Source organism: Narcine bancroftii, chromosome 2, assembly GCF_036971445.1.
Source record: "Narcine bancroftii isolate sNarBan1 chromosome 2, sNarBan1.hap1, whole genome shotgun sequence".
Lineage (NCBI taxonomy): Eukaryota > Metazoa > Chordata > Chondrichthyes > Torpediniformes > Narcinidae > Narcine > Narcine bancroftii.
Window position 1 is genome coordinate 348,630,274 of NC_091470.1, and position 17,465 is coordinate 348,647,738.

The 17,465-nt window shown below is 42.1% G+C and overlaps 1 protein-coding gene across 7 annotated transcripts in view; it reads right to left on the reverse strand.

The window, feature by feature from the left end:
* adgrb1a (adhesion G protein-coupled receptor B1a) overlaps nucleotides 1-17,465 on the reverse strand; it is a 651,114-nt gene that overhangs the window by 432,268 nt on the left and 201,381 nt on the right. For all 7 annotated transcript variants that reach the window (XM_069922257.1, XM_069922254.1, XM_069922256.1 and 4 more), the window contains exon 2: nucleotides 2,709-2,867. In XM_069922257.1, coding sequence (XP_069778358.1) covers nucleotides 2,709-2,867 — 159 coding nt within the window. The remainder of the gene's footprint in view (nucleotides 1-2,708; nucleotides 2,868-17,465) is intronic.

The window sequence follows — 17,465 nt, forward strand, 5'->3', positions numbered from 1 at the left end:
TCTGAATAGGACACATTCAACATCACTATTCCATCGAGTGACTTCAACTTAACAGTCTCACCATCAAGATCCCTTGTTAAAATAACATTCAGTTCTCATTAGCTCAGATAATTGTGGATGTTCCTTTTCTTGCCTCAGATTTTAAAAAATTGTGCTTATGATATCAGAGAGAAAGACTGTTACAACTGGACTCGTGTGGTGGAAAAGCTACTCTGCAAGTGAATGCTTGGAAATGAATCTTTGTCTGAGAGATTCAGAAGTCACCTCATTATTCTTTTAACTTTGATAATTATTCCCTGATCTCAATGTTAAAAACAGGTGCAGGCATTTTTAAGTGGGTTTGAAATCTGTTTCTTTTAACTTGATCATTATTATGTTTTGTCTTTTGCAAGATTGGGATTATGTGTCAATTTGGAATACAAATTTCTTTTCAAAGTTTCTCTGTTAAACTTTGCAAGTGAAGTGAATGTCTGCACACACTGGAATATTTTTAGCATCCTGAACATTTGATTCCATTACTTCTGTTAATTTAGACCCATAGAGTCATGTTCAGAAAATCTATCCAGACAGTTGGATGCATTCGTCGTGAATATACAAAACAGAGAATGCTGCTTCGCCCACTGAGTTCCTCCAGCTTCTCATTGTATGTAATAAATATCATTTCAACAGATTTCCAAATTCAACAGACATGAGCAATATTTAGCAAATGATTAAACTGCATAAAGACCTCATCATAAATACTCCCCTCCTTACCTTTATATGTTAACACTGACATTTAAGAATTTGATAACTCCTAGTTTGTGTTCCAATAATCTTTCCATTTCAACCCTATTTGGAAAAATCTCAATATATGTTTTTGCATTACTCTTAACAAAATGATTACATCTATTGGTATTGTCGGGAATGAAATCCTCTTATTGCATCATTTCCAAGCATCACTTCCTTGCCCCTTCTCGACCACAATTGTGAGAAATAAAATTTAATCTCTGCAAAGTTACTTTCAATGCAAGGCACTAGAAGTTCATTGAAGCATTCTGCACATTCCTTTCTCCAGTCAACCCTCTCTGGAAAATTATCTTAAAATCTGGGGGAATTTCCTTGTATGAGTCTTTACACCTTGAAATCTTACTTCTTCACAAGACATTGGAGAGGAATTAGGCCATTCGGCCCATTGGGTCTGACCTGGCATTACACCGTGACTGATTTACTGCCCTCTGCCCAGAACCCGTCATTCCCTTCCTAATTAAGAACACATCGACCTCCATCTTAAATATATCCAATGACTTGGCCTCCACACTGTCTGTGGCAACACATGTAATTGTCTTCAGTTTTATGAAACTTGAGGAATGACACTCAAATTTTATTTTATTCTCCATGATAGTTTTTCAGCCAATATCTTCCTTTGCTCCATTCTGCCCTATTCCTGATGGAATTGATTGATTGTTTGGGATGACTACAATCTCTGGTACACAGGCACATGGCAACCGTTCATGTAAAAGTGTCATCAAATGCCAGGAGGTCTTTTTATTTCCCAGGATGTGACATTAAGGCCAATCTTAACCCTGACCTCATCCAGTATGCGCCAAGAGTACCTCTGAAATGAGCTATCTCTCTGAGCCAGGTGCCATTATTTCAGTGAAGGACAGGTAGCTCCAATACCAATATTCACATGATATGGATTAGCTACTGACTGGACAAACACACCAAACTATTGTAAAATCACAGTTTTCTATTAATAGTAAGGCAAATCATAATTTTTAGAAATAATCCAAGGTAAGGCAAATTATTCAGTCACATCAGATTACACATAATTGTATTTGACAACTTATTATTGGCAGGGATATTGATGGCAAGTCAACTCTTTAAATCAGCATTATTAAACATACTTAAAACATCACAGAAATCAGCTGGTAATAAAACACACGTTAAAATTAGTGCACATTTCCAAAAATCTTTTCAATTTTAGACTACAAGAAAAAATGAAACGAGAACAGTAATAATTAGAGGATTAAGTAACTCTGGCATGAGCTTCAGAGTGGAATAAAGGGAGGGAGTGAACCATGAATGTGATGAACAAATGAGAAAAAGTGAATAATCTCAACAGAAAGAAGGTAAATGATAGAATGAGGACAGTTCCATACCTTGAGGTCATATCTGGACAGTGATCAGACCAGACAAACCAAACAAGGACTGAGCATATACCCACATGGAAAAAAATCTTTCAGAAGGCCATTATTCAGCTGCAAGATCAACTAGAACTATTCTTTCGGTTATCAGTGGGGCTTTCTGCACAAATTCTCAGGCAGCCTATTGGAAGATGGCCTTTGTCCCAGGAACTTGTGTCACTATAGGTCTTTCATCATAAGTGTCTCTGTCTCCGAGACGGACACTGGTCCAGGAGCAAGGGGATGTGTTGAATTTCAAATTAAAAAAACGCTGGATTGTGTGGAATTGAGCAGAAACTATATTAGCTGAGAAACTGGGTGGGAAGGAATGTTAGTGTGAAACTTGATCAAGTGTGTTTCATGCAAATGATGTGAAAACAGGAAAGGAACATTTGGTTTTATCTGGGGTGTAGGATGTGTGAAAGTGCGTGAGTGGAAAGCAAAGATTGGAAAGGAGAGCTAGAAGTAGAATCTGGGAAAAACAGCTAACCACGAGGCGAAACGATACAGTGTTCATTTTCCTATAAAAGAGTTGAAACTTACTATTACAGGGCTGTTTATTGCATAATCTTCCTTCTTCTGAAATTCCTTCACAAACAAACCCTTCCTCTAACTGGGAATGGCAGGTTCTGCTTCGGGTCTGCAATCCACCCCCACACGACTTGGTACAGTCACCCCAAGGCGACCAGGCTTTCCAGCCACCTAGTCAAGAACCACAGCAGTATGAGATAAAGGACTTTTTTTTTTAAATATCCCGTCGCTTCTAAGCTGCATTCACTAACTACAATCAAGCCCATAAGAAAATACAAATGAATGCATCATGCATTGAGCTGTGTTAACAGTGTCAATGCAGCACTCTGCTTCCCGGCTCCCCTTCCTCTTTCCTTTCCTCTGCCCCTTAGCCTCCAGTCAGTGGTATTCCTCTGGAGGAGGACCTGCTGGCTGAGATCAAGGCACATTCAGAAGAAGGATACCTCCATGGAACTTCTGATCAATTTGGCATCAATATTATTCAACCATTCATTTGAACTCCAACAGCTGAGATGAGTTTACCTTCAGCCACTGCTTGGAAACCGTTGAAGTCAATTGAAGGCAGGTTGTACCCTCAGGTTTCACTGAACCACAAGGTTGGGAGAAAGACCAAAATTAAAAAATAATGAAAAGGTTGATCAGAAAAAAAAACAAATCAAGAAAATTAAATATGCGAATGATAAAAACAAACATTTTCATGTGTCCGAAGGCAAAATGAGTGCTGTGTACTGTCTACATAACCTCAAAATACATAAAAATACCAACAGTGGGCTGAACTTGGTTTGATACTTTAATCACTTTGCCAATCAGTGCACAGCAACATCCAATATTCTTTTTTGAAAGAATGGTTCTGACTGGCTGACAACTGTATAAACAGGCACATTAACTGAACAATACAGACATTTCATCATGTTTTGCTTCTTTGTAGGAGCATGACTTAAAATCAAGAAAATCACTAGCACTTGGACAAAGAAATATTACTGCAATAGAGAAATATGCAGCAAATCTTTGGCCCATACATCGCAAGGAAAACCATCGGCAGATTTCTGCTGCCAAATATTTGCTGCAGATTTCATCAGAACTTTCCAGCTCAGAAAGGTTAAAAAAAATATACCCCTGTGATTTAAAAAAATTCAGTCAAATGTTTGATACCAATTTAGACAAACCCAACCCTGTTCTGAAAGATTTAATCTCCAGAAGGAGAGGGGGAGGAAAAGGCAGCGAGACAAGATGAGGCTACAGGACAAGGCAAAGGGAACAGAGTCGAGGAACAAACTGAAACATTAAGGGTATTTAATGCAGAACATTTAATGCAGAAGATAAAACAGGTGAGAGAGCTGGGGAATCAAAGGGGAAGAGAAATAGCCAGATATTTGGACAGAGAGTCAGTCCGAAATGTGGACAAAAGAGGAACAACCAGGGGATGGGATCCAGGCTTATAGAAGCCGGGGCAAAGAGAGGGAAAACATCAGCAACAATTAAAGAAACAGCAACATGGTGGAAAATCATGAGCCAGGAAGGTCAATAAAGGATGGGACAAGCAAAACAATGGGGTCAGGAAAATCTGCAGGGTGGTCAGGCTGAAGCTGGCATGCAACAAGGAAAAGCAAACCGATATGGAGGAAGAGCATGATTGATAGGGCTGACAAATAGCGAGGATAGATTTTAAGACCAATAGGACGTGAAGGTAAGAGTAAATATTCCGTTCTAAGGACCTCGATGTTTTGAAACAAAACTCGTACGTCGTGACAGGCATTCCTAAAGTATATGATGTCCATTTGTAAGCTGTTTTTGTGGTATCTGGCATTTTTCAGGCACAGTTTTGCAAATTAGATGAATTCTTAACTTTTCATATCACAAACAGTGCATAAATAAACAAGAAAATAGAATGGAATGCTGCAAATACTAGACATAGTGGATACAATATTAGCACATTGGCTATAATGTAAACAGCAATCCACAACACAGGAACCATTTGAAATAAAATATAATGTAGACAGCACATATATGGATTTGACTTTCAAGTATTAGTCCAATAAACCTGGAAGAACAAGTTTACAAATGCATATACCGTATATTTTGGTGTATAAGCACCCAAAAAAAAACACAGCAAAAACAGGGATCATCTTATAGGCCAGATACAATCACGTGACCTTAACATTCTACTCAAAATACCACTTAGTTGGTTCCATACCCACTCAGACCCCACCCTACAACAAATTTCTAAGCTACCTGTATCTTAGAAAGAAATTTCTATCGTTAAAAACACGTCTAAAATCCCTCAAAATCGCTGTCATCATCTGAGGCAAAGAACTCAGCAAGGACGTCCGGAGTCTCACTGTTTACACTGTTGTCATACGGGTCCCAATCTGAGGCTGATGAGCCCACTTCATCGTTAGTGTCCCACAATAAATCATTCTCTGTGCCATCCATTGTACTTTTTGAAAGATTTTATTACAATCCCTCCTTTCACTTTATCCCATGTATTGATCAACAAGTCACAACTGCACATCAGGTTTCTTCATTTTGCTGGAGGCTCCATGCTAACACCTACCTCCTGGCCACACCCAAAAGCTCAGTCAACGCAACGCCAGCCCAGTCAGCACAAATATTTGGAGGGGGGGGGGGTCATCTTATACACCCGATATATGATAAAACCATGGAATTCAGGTTGGAATTGTGGACCCATCTTAGATGCTGAAATATACGGTATTAATGCTTGTATCTTAATGAATTACATATATTGCTTTCGGCTGTAACGGTTGTGAACTTAACTGCATCTGGAGCAGTGCCAGTCGCTGCTACTGATGTAACCAAAACAATGTGCAGGAGTAATAGCGTGCATGTGCGGGTTTGTTAAGTAGGTCAGCATATGGGTGAAGGACCTTGGACACAGGAGAGGAGGAGAGAGGGAGCGTCAGGACCACTCGTGGCAGTGAGCCAATGAGAAGATCAGAGGAGCTTGGCTGGGTGGTGTTTGGGGAGTTGAAGAATGCAATGTGATGTCTGAAGAAAATGAAGAAAGTTGACACCATTTTGTGCCAAAAGAAATTAGTGAGTGTATTCTTTAATTGTGTTTAAATTGGGTAAATCAGTGTTGATACAATTGGTGGCCCCATAAGTTCACAGCATCTTTTAGCTTAAAACAAATAGCAATAAGGTTAAACCCCTTAAAGTGGCAATCAGGCAGGTCAAATTAGAAATTACCCCTCTTTTTATTAATAAAGGACCAGCATGGTTCACAATCCTGGAGGTGCATTTCTTTGACCTCAGTGTGACAAGTCAGCAGACAACGTATGGTATATTAGTGGAACATCTTCCAGAGCAGATTGCCTGTGAAGTGGAGGATTGTTTTAGTGGATCCAAATGGTAATCTCCCATACATCACGCTTAAGGGTGTTATTCTGTGGTGTACTCAGCCATCTAAGGAGACTTATATTGCTGAGTTACTAGCTGATGACAGCCTAGGCAATAGGCAACCAACACAGATGTCGTGGAGACAGTGCAGGCCAGCTGGAACAAACCCTGTTGAAGGGGATTTTTGAAAACAGGGGTTCCTCTGATGTTTACCTCATCATGTTCAAGAACATTTGGTGAGTGTCTTTCGAATGTCCACCCTCAATCAGTTGGCGGATCGTGCTGAACTTGTTATGTCCATAACCTCCATAATGAAGATAGAAGGATTGGTAACTTCCCTAGTCAGCAGGACCAAATGGAGCTGAAACAACTGCTTACTGCACCTTGTGAAATGCCTGCACCTTAATCGAATATAACAGAGTTGGAGCAGCAAATGGCAGCACTGACTATGCAGTTCCAGGCTTTCGGCATTCAACAGAATTCCATCAAAGACCTGGTTGAAATTGTGGTTTAAGACATGGTAGCGGCAACGGGAGGTGTCAATGTTGTAAGCATCGTCTTTCGACGTCACACTGAGGTCAGAGAAATGCACCTCAAGGATTGTGAACCATGCTGGTCCATTATTAATAAAAAGAGGGGTAATTTCTAGTTTGATCTGTTTGACTGCCCCTTTAAGGGGTTTAACCTTATCACTATTCGTTTTAAGCTAGAAGATGCTGTGAACTTATGGGGCCACCACTTGTAACAACACTGATTTTCCCAATTTAAACACAATTAAAGAATACACTCACTAATTTCTTTTTGCATAAAATGGTGTCAACTTTCTTCATTTTCTTCAGGCTGCTGCCTGGTCCTGTCAGCCACCTTGTGACTTCTACAAACAACAGCCGGAAACAACCAGGCCCGGCAGTAGAGGCAACTAAGGCCCATGGGCAGTTTGGCCGCCATGACTTCCTTAAAGTATCTCTCAGTTGTTCAATTTTTTTGTCAATTCCGATGCAGAGATTTATGTGGTCCCTCCAACCCCTGAGGAACGCAGATGCTCTGATATGTCATGTGTTTCCCTCCAACCCCTGAGGAACGCAGATGCTCTGATATGTCATGTGTTTCCCTCCAACCCCTGAGGAACGCAGATGCTCTGATATGTCATGTGTTTCCCTCCAATCCCTGAGGAACGCAGATGCTCTGATATGTCATGTGTTTCCCTCCAACCCCTGAGGAACGCAGATGCTCTGATATGTCATGTGTTTCCCTCCAACCCCTGAGGAACGCAGATGCTCTGATATGTCATGTGTTTCCCTCCAACCCCTGAGGAACGCAGATGCTCTGATATGTCATGTGTTTCCCTCCAACCCCTGAGGAACGCAGATGCTCTGATATGTCATGTGTTTCCCTCCAACCCCTGAGGAACGCAGATGCTCTGATATGTCATGTGTTTCCCTCCAACCCCTGAGGAACGCAGATGCTCTGATATGTCATGTGTTTCCCTCCAATCCCTGAGGAACGCAGATGCTCTGATATGTCATGTGTTTCCCTCCAATCCCTGAGGAACGCAGATGCTCTGATATGTCATGTGTTTCCCTCCAACCCCTGAGGAACGCAGATGCTCTGATATGTCATGTGTTTCCCTCCAATCCCTGAGGAACGCAGATGCTCTGATATGTCATGTGTTTCCCTCCAATCCCTGAGGAACGCAGATGCTCTGATATGTCATGTGTTTCCCTCCAATCCCTGAGGAACGCAGATGCTCTGATATGTCATGTGTTTCCCTCCAACCCCTGAGGAACGCAGATGCTCTGATATGTCATGTGTTTCCCTCCAACCCCTGAGGAACGCAGATGCTCTGATATGTCATGTGTTTCCCTCCAATCCCTGAGGAACGCAGATGCTCTGATATGTCATGTGTTTCCCTCCAATCCCTGAGGAACGCAGATGCTCTGATATGTCATGTGTTTCCCTCCAATCCCTGAGGAACGCAGATGCTCTGATATGTCATGTGTTTCCCTCCAATCCCTGAGGAACGCAGATGCTCTGATATGTCATATGTTTCCCTCCAATCCCTGAGGAACGCAGATGCTCTGATATGTCATGTGTTTCCCTCCAACCCCTGAGGAACGCAGATGCTCTGATATGTCATGTGTTTCCCTCCAATCCCTGAGGAACGCAGATGCTCTGATATGTCATGTGTTTCCCTCCAACCCCTGAGGAACGCAGATGCTCTGATATGTCATGTGTTTCCCTCCAACCCCTGAGGAACGCAGATGCTCTGATATGTCATGTGTTTCCCTCCAACCCCTGAGGAACGCAGATGCTCTGATATGTCATGTGTTTCCCTCCAACCCCTGAGGAACGCAGATGCTCTGATATGTCATGTGTTTCCCTCCAACCCCTGAGGAACGCAGATGCTCTGATATGTCATGTGTTTCCCTCCAACCCCTGAGGAACGCAGATGCTCTGATATGTCATGTGTTTCCCTCCAACCCCTGAGGAACGCAGATGCTCTGATATGTCATGTGTTTCCCTCCAACCCCTGAGGAACGCAGATGCTCTGATATGTCATGTGTTTCCCTCCAACCCCTGAGGAACGCAGATGCTCTGATATGTCATGTGTTTCCCTCCAACCCCTGAGGAACGCAGATGCTCTGATATGTCATGGGTTTTTTTCAGTAGTAAATGATGCTCCTATTGGCCAGAGATCACTCATTTTCGATATAGGTCTCAATTAACATTTTCAGTGGGGTTTCACGGTTGTAAAGGTGGCAGATTCCAACCTGGGAGTGGATTTCTTCTCACATTTTTCATTGTTGGGGGATTTTAAAAATCCCTGTGTCATTGACCACAGCTCTTGTATGCAAGTGGGCTGCATTTGTCATCCCTCCAGTGTCGGCAGCCACTTAACAAGCCTTCAACCTGGCTCCTGTCCTTTCCGAGCCTTGCTCAAATGTTACTCTTGCCTCGTGACCCCATCGTATGGCCATACAGACATTAAACATGCGGTCACCCACCACATAAAGACTCAAGTTCTTCTGGTTGCAACACGGGCTCGTAGTGTACCCCCAGACCATCTTACAATCACGAAGCAGAATTTGACCACATGCAAGAGTTGAGTGTAGTCTGCAGATCTGACAGCTGCTGGGCTTCGCATATGGTTCCAAAAAAATCTCCAGGGGATCCTTGTAGTGATTATCGTGCCCTGAACAATTCCACCGTGCTGACTGATACAACATTCCCAATTTGCAAGACTTCTCAGCAAACCTCCACGGCAAGTGTGTATTTGCAAAAATAGATCTAATACGTGCTTACTGTATCAGATTCCAGCTGAGCCTCTCTATGACATGAAGACGGCAGTAATTACCCCTTTTGGCACGTTTGTGTTTCTGCGAATGCCAATTGGTCTACGGAATGAAGTTCAGACATTCCAATGATTTATGGACCATGTACTTGCCGACCTCAAAATTGTATTTGTTTACATTGATGGTATTCTAGTTGCAAGCGTGGATGAGGGGGAGCACAAGCGCCACGTTATCCCATTGTTTCAGAGGCTTGATAAGTTAGGCATTGTGATCAATCCCAGTAAATGGGTTTTTGGTGCTGCTAATTTTGTAATTTTGGGAAATAGAGTTACACGACATGGGGTACTTTATCTGATGAATCAGAAGTGCAAGAAATTTGAGAATTTCCTACACCCATTACGTTTGGCCAGTTGCGACAGTTTTTAGGCATGATGAATTTCTATCGCCATTTCCTGCCGAATGCTGCAGCATTCCTATTTCCCCCTTACTGAACTACTAAAAGGATCCGATATATCCATTTCCAAAACAGATGAGGCTGTGTGTGCTTTCAATGAGGTGAAGACTGCGCTTGCGAATGCCACGATGCTTATATCAAAAGCCTAATACCTGCTCTCTCTCACCACGGATGTGTCTGACAATCCTGTGCAGTGTTAGAACAACAAGTCCGTGAGCAATTGGAACCTCTGGCACTTTTTTCAGCCAAGCTGTCACCGGTCAGGCAAAGTATAGTACTTTTGGTCGAGAACTCTTGGCCATCTATCTCGCAGTGAAACATTTCCGCTTTTTATTGGAATGTCGTCCTTTCACCATTTTTGCAGCCTCTCCTGCATACCGCAAGTATCTCTACTCACCCTGAGAAATTCGGCGCTTGGACTTCATCTTACAATTTTCATCGAACATACGGCATACCCGAGGAAAAGCAAATGCCATGGCCGACGCCCTGACCAGGCGCGACATTGATGCCTCACACAAGACTACCGCCTTTGATACCACCTCCATGGCACATGCACAGCACAGCAATCCCGATCTCATCTGGTATCACCGGATCAACTGTGGTCCCCATCTTCAAGATGTGACGCTGGATGAATTAGGTGAAATGTTAGTCTGCAATTTTAGGCAATGAGGCAGGAGGTTTTTGCGTCTCTTCATAATCTATCTCATGCTGGTAGAAGAGCATCAATTAAACTGATTCTGGAACATTTTACCTGGCCTCATGCTAAATGGAATGTCGGTTTACGGGCTTGTTGTGTCAATGCTCTAAAGTCTCCAGAAAAACAAAGTCCAAGCTGGGGGGTTCTTAGTTCCGGATTCCCCTTTCCAGCCTGTGCACCTGGACTTGTTAGGCCTGCTTCCGCCATCCCAGGGATATACTTATCTGCTCACGTGTGAGGACCGGATTACCAGGTGTCAGGAGGCCATTCCTGTCACTGACATCTGTGCAGAGACAATTACTCGAGCTTTCGTCAACGGTTGGATTCTATCTTTTGGTGTGCCAGGCACTTTTATGACGGACTGAGAGTTTTAGTTCAAGTTGGCGTTGTTCTGAGCTCTCATGGGCACTGCCCATATTCACACTGCAGCTTACCATCTGCAGGCCAATAGCCCCACTGAGCTTTTCCATTGATCATTGAAAGCAGCACTGACAGCAGGTGGCGATGTAACATCATTCCCATGATGCTCCTGGGTGTGCCTACTGCTGTAAAGGCAACTCTTGGATGTTCAGTGGCATAGCTATTATAATGCACTCTGCTGACCTTGCACGGCAAGTTTGCGAATCTACATGTTGATCACCCTCATGAAAACATATTACTCCGACCTACTCCTATGCGACATGAATCACCTGCAGTGTATGTGCCGAATGATTTACAATGCTGTACTCACGAGTTCCTTCAACGTGATGCTGTTTGTAAATGACTTAAGCCCATTTACAATAGTCGTTTTCAGGTCTTACTATGCCATTGGAAGACTTTTGCAACTGACAGGAATGGAAAAGCTGACACAGTTTCCATCAACAGATTGAAGCTGGCGTATATCAACTGTCCACGTTCTGCGTCGGGGCCAGAGTCAGAGGACCAGTCACACCCTTGCCAGTCGGACTGTACATCACCTGTCTTGCAGCATCATACAAGGTCAGGCCGAACAGCCAGCCGCTGGACCGTTAAGCAGCAGGACAGTTCCAGTCAGTCACCTCGGAGGCTAAGGGGGTGGGAGCTGTCACAGTCACGTACTTACCTTCATCGAGAGCAGGGCCGATCGCTGGTGATGGTGCAACCGAATCGATGTACAGGGGTAATAGCGTGCATGCGCGGGTTAGTTAAGCAATCAGCATTCCTGATCTTGGATGCAGGAAGAGGAGAGCATCAGGATCAGCTGTGTGGTATTGAGCCAATAAGAAGGTCAGATGGGTTTGACTGGGTGGTGTTTGAGGAGTTTAATAATGCGGTGTTGTGTCTGAAGAGAATAAAGAAAGTCAACTCCATTGTGTATTGGAAGAAATGAATGAGTGTATTCTTTAATTATGTATAAACTGGGGTAAATCGTTCGAGCTCTGTCTCACAGCAAACCTCACAAGATTTAAATGCTCTGAATTTTATTACGGACAATTAAAGTAAACATAATCTTTTAATTTCATTTAGCTATCTCATAGTTGAGCTCCTTAAAGGTTAAGATAGAGCAAAGGTGAAATCAGTCTTTGAAGAAGTTGAAAAAGGGGCCATACGAATTATTTAGATGTCTCCCACGAAAGCCCATACCAAAAGCATCATTGCTGGTTTTAAATCTTCACTTCTGCTTAATTTCATTGCTGACAATTCTGAAATAATCTGTCTGAAAAGGTGTTAAAGAAAAATCCCCTGATATGGGTAAATACCCCTGCAAAACTTGCAAGGATTAAAATGTGCAATGGATTTTTTAATATATATATAGATAGATATCTGAAGCATGAATTCAAAAATAAACAAATGAAATATCTATGCTACTATCAAAATATCCAGATGACCAATTCACAAAGTAAACTTGATGGTGGACTGCCAATACAGATTACAAAATCTGTGCAGGCACAGTACTGCTTCTACTGGATACAAGCTCTTGCAGAAAACCACCAGGGCTTTAACATAAAATGGAGTCACTTTAATCTAAATGCCCCAAAAGGGAAAGTTCTAAGTAAGTCAAGGTAGACGTTTACAACCTTACATGATGCTACTTTGTTTTATTTTCATTCCACAATTTATTGCCAAAAGAGTTGGATAAAATTCCTCCTAAAACCATCTCCATTATTTCCATTTACATTCATTTTTTTTAAATCTATTTCAAATGCCGTTAGAGGTGCTGTAATCATTTTGGATCCTATTTACCAAAAAAAAGTTATGCTACTGGCAGAATAAATTATGTGAGGCTCTAGCTGAGCTATTGGGTAACAGTGCCAAGTGCAAAGTTCACTGTTGAGTCACTTGGCTGCCCCATTGGCAGCAGTTGAAAGAAAATGCATCAACTCTTCAGAATTTTGATGCCACGTTGGGACCTTGAAATTTGCACCCTCATTAAAATGGCCCTTTTCCATCTCCAGAACTCTGGTCTGTCCTAAAAACACAATGTGATAGTACAGATCTATCACCAATGTATAGAGTGTATATAGTTACAGTATCTAGACTGTGCTTACAGCGATTGGCTGAGAGCTAAGCCACGCCTACTGTTTGGGCCGTAAAGGGTTGTGTCCCTAGCCAGGTCGGATCATTCTGGACTGGTCGGCCACCTGTGAAGAGCTCCTGTCTTTTGCTAATAAAAGCCTTGGTTTGGATCAACAAGTCTTTGATTCTTTTGACGAGCTCTACACACAATGGTGGAGAAAATCACCAGGTCAAACTGTGTACTTTATATAGCATCAGTAAAGATACTTAATTCATGTTTTGGGCTTGAACCCTTCATTAAGTAATACCCAAAATGATGGTTATGCTTCTTTACCTTTGGTATATGACCGGCTAAGTTTCTCCAGCATTGTGTTTTTACTTCATCCACAGTGTCTGCACACTTTTGCATTTTACTCTGCCTTTATTCATCTGTTACTAAAAGGGACTCAGTTACTTCAAGACTTAATCATTGTACCTGCCTGTTTCTCTTATTAAGTTAAGGTCATCCCAAACCCTACGGCCTATTTCCTAAATCCCACTAACTCAGATTCACCCACTGGCTCTGTACTATCCGATCTATATATTTTTTTCTTGATTAACATTCTTGCCTTGTTTTCAGGTCATTCCGAACTTCAGTCCCCGTAATTTCTATGATTTCCTATGGACCTATAACCTTTTGAGACTCCTTTTCTAATATTTTAATTATCACTGAAAATTTTATTTGTTGACAGAATTTGAACCTTCCTGGTAATGCCAGCGCTTGTTGCCCATCCCTAACGTGTTGTACTTTGGGGACAATCACATGGAAGGGGAATGTTTGCTGTTAGTGGCAGGGTCCTTATAGCGAGCAGAGGCATCTGGCGGTTCACATCCACAGCACAGTGAAAGTGGCCTTGCAAGCAGAATGGTGGGGAAAAGAGCCACATGGTGTGCTTGGCTTCTTTGGGCGGGGCATTGTGTGTCATAAAACATTGCAGCTATACAAGACTTTCGTTAGGCTGTTCTTGGAAGATTGTGTGCAGTTCTGGTCACCCCCATTATAGGAAGGACATGAAAGTTTTGGAAAGGGTACGGAAGAAGTTTACCAGGATGTTACCTTTTTTAGAGGAGGATGCATATTGTGGAGTGAGATTAGACAAAGTTATATAAACATATACAGTACACTATCAACCTTTCGACCCATAACATTGTGCCAATACAATGTTTTATTATTTTGTCCAGAGCATAGGAAGCTGAGCTGAGACATGATAGAGGTGTATAAGAGACATTGATAGGGTGGACAGTTAGAAATTTTTTTCCCAGGCCAAAACTGTCACACATTGGAAGACGTGTTTCAGTTGAGGGAGAGGAAGTTTAAGGGAGACGCGCAAGGCAAATATTTCATACACACAATGGTAGGTGACTGGAACAGGCTGTCAGGAGTAGTGGTAGCATTTAAGAGGTTTCAAGACTGGCACATGAGTATGATGGGGATGGAAGGGTAGCTACCAGGTGCAAGTAACAGAGTTTTAATTTTATTTTGACATAAGACCATAAGGTATAGGAGAAGAAGTAGATCAATGGGCCCATCTAGTCCACTCTGCCATTCCATCGTGACCTGATCCACTCTCTCACTCAGCCCCATTCCCCTGCTCTCTCCCAATGACTCGATCGTCTGATTATTCAGATCAATCCCTGCCTTGCATACACCCAATAGATTGGCCTTCGCAACCACCTGTGGTAGCAAATTACAGAGGTTCACCATTATCTGGCTAAAGATAGCAAATTACAGAGGTTCACCATTATCTGGCTAAAGATAGCAAATTACAGAGGTTCACCATTATCTGGCTAAAGATAGCAAATTACAGAGGTTCACCATTATCTGGCTAAAGAAATTGCTCCACATCTCTGTTTTAAATGCATGCTTTTCAATCCTGAAATTAGACCCTCTTGTTCTCTCCCATGGAAAAGAACTTTGCCACATCTCCTCTGTCCAGGCCTTTCAACATTCAAAATGCTGGTACGAGATCTATCGTCATTCTTCTGAACGCCAAGGAGTACAGTCCAATACCATTAAACATTCCTCATGTGCTAATCCTTTCATTCCGGGAATCAGTCTTGTGAATCTTCTCTGAATCCTCTCCAATGTTAGCCTGTCTTTTCTTATACAAGGAGCACAAAACTACCCCATACTCCAAATGAGTTCTCACCATTGCCTTTTAAATCCTTAACATCATGTCCCTCCTACTCCTCTGGAAATAAATGCCAATGTTGCATTCGCCTACTTTACTACCTACTCAATCTGGATATCAACTTTTAGGGTATCCTGTATGAGGACTCCCAAGTTCCTTTGCACCTCCAAATTTAGAATTTTCTCCCCAACCAAATACTAGTCTCCCCTCTCTTTCCTTCTACTAAAGTGCATGGCTGTCCATTTCCATCGCTGACACCTCTTTACCTATTCTTCTAATCTCTCCAAGTCTCACTGCGGCCTTTCTGTTTCCTCATCACAACCTGCTCCTCCAGCTATCCTTGTATCATCTGTAAACGTACCCACAAACCCATTTCTTCTGCAACCCAAATTATTGACATACAAGGTAAAAAAGAAGCGGCCCCAAAACTGACCCCTGTGGAGCACCACTGGCAACTCATAGCCAACCAGAATAGGATCCTTTTATTCTTACTCTCTGTTTTCTGCTGATGGGCCATGGTAGTATCTTTCCCCTAATTCCATGGGTTCTTATCTGTGGAAGAATAAGTTAATGAATATGCTTAACAAGGAGTTAATGAATTGGGTTAGAATATAGTTGCCTTGTAACAAAGGTGAAAATGTGACTGCCTTCAAACATGGCCTTTGCTTTTCTGTGGTGAGATAGTGGGCATTTTTACACAGAAACTTCAGAATTATTCCGAATTTATTTTTAAGCATACTTACCTCCGGTGTGTCCCGATGTGATCATTTACACAAGGGTACTTTTAGGGCATTTTTGCATATCCTTCCTGTGTTGCGGAGTTTGTCGGTTGGGCAACGTGGTATTCATTAGGCCCGTTTCTTATGGAGTGGCTGCAGTGTATGTTGACCGCAGCCGCTCCATAAAAATGTGTAGGGGTACGAGTGGAAACATTACGGGATGGAATTTACATTAAAAATGTTGTCCTGCTATTTTTACACTTCCATCGGAGCAGAAATGTTCCTGAAACTTTCTGCAGTTCAGTGGCTGTGCAAAAGTGCCCAGTAATGAATACCATAAAGAATGCAGCAAGAGTAAATGAAAGAAGTAAAAACATCTTGTTTTTGCCAGCTTGTCTGCAGACACCACAAGGGAACATATTGTTGTAAAAACAGGAACTGCCAGCTTTGTGAAACATATGTAAAACTTGTAGGGTTTCACACAGACCCCTGCTTGAAGGTGATAAAAATAGGTTGAATACTCTGAATGCTTTGAGAGGGGATCAGTGTGGAGAACAAGTTACTGAACTCTTTCTTTTTACCCCTCACTCCCACTAGCATTAACAAGGCTGAATAAAGGAAACTGTTGTACACTTAATCGGTTCTGCTGTTTCTTTTATGACAGTGTGAGCCGACTTTCACACATCTTGTTAAGCAGCCTCATGTGGTGACTTTTCAAGGTCCTTTTGAAAATCTAAATATACAACATCCACAGCATCTTCTTTGTCTAAACTGCTTGTGGTTTCCTCAAAAAATTGAATCCATTCTGACTTTAGCCTATCTTGTCATGCACCTCCAGGTGCTCTGTAACCTCATGCTTGACAATCAAGGTCAGCTTCCCAACCACCATGGTTAGGCAAACAAGTCAATAATTTCCTGTCTGCTGCCTCCCTCCCATTTTAAATAGCAGAGTGACCTTTAGAATTTTCCAGTCCTCCAGAACCTTGCCAGAATCTATTGATTTTTGGAAGTTCATTACCAATACCTCCATAATCTCTAATAGCTATTTCTTTCAGAACCCAAGGGTGCATTCCATCTGGTCTGGTAGACTTATTGACCCTGAGACCATTCAGTTCCCAAGCACCTTCTCTCTGGTGATCACGACTGCACTCACCTCTCTTCCCTAACACTCTTGAAAGTCTGGTGTACTGCTAATGTCTTCCATAGTGAAGAATGAAGCAAAATACTCATTCAGTTTCTCTGCCACTTCCTGGTCTCCCATTATAATTTCTCAGGCATCATTTTCCATTGGTCCTATATCTAGTCTCACATCATTTTTACTTAATATATTTTTTTAAACTTTTAGCATCCTTTTTGATATTATTTGATAGTTTCCTTTTAAAGTTCATCTTCTCCTTCCTCATGGCTTTCTTAGTTGGCTTCTTTATGCTTTTGTATGTTAGAGAGACATGTGCCAAAGAACATTTTCTTGTGCTATGCTGTTCTATGTTCTAACTCCATCTGAACTGAGGAGGCAGTTAAGTGTCAAAAACATTATTGGGGCAAGAATTGTACAGACCGGATAACAATGGCAGATTTCTTGCCCTGAAGCTCACTGATGAAC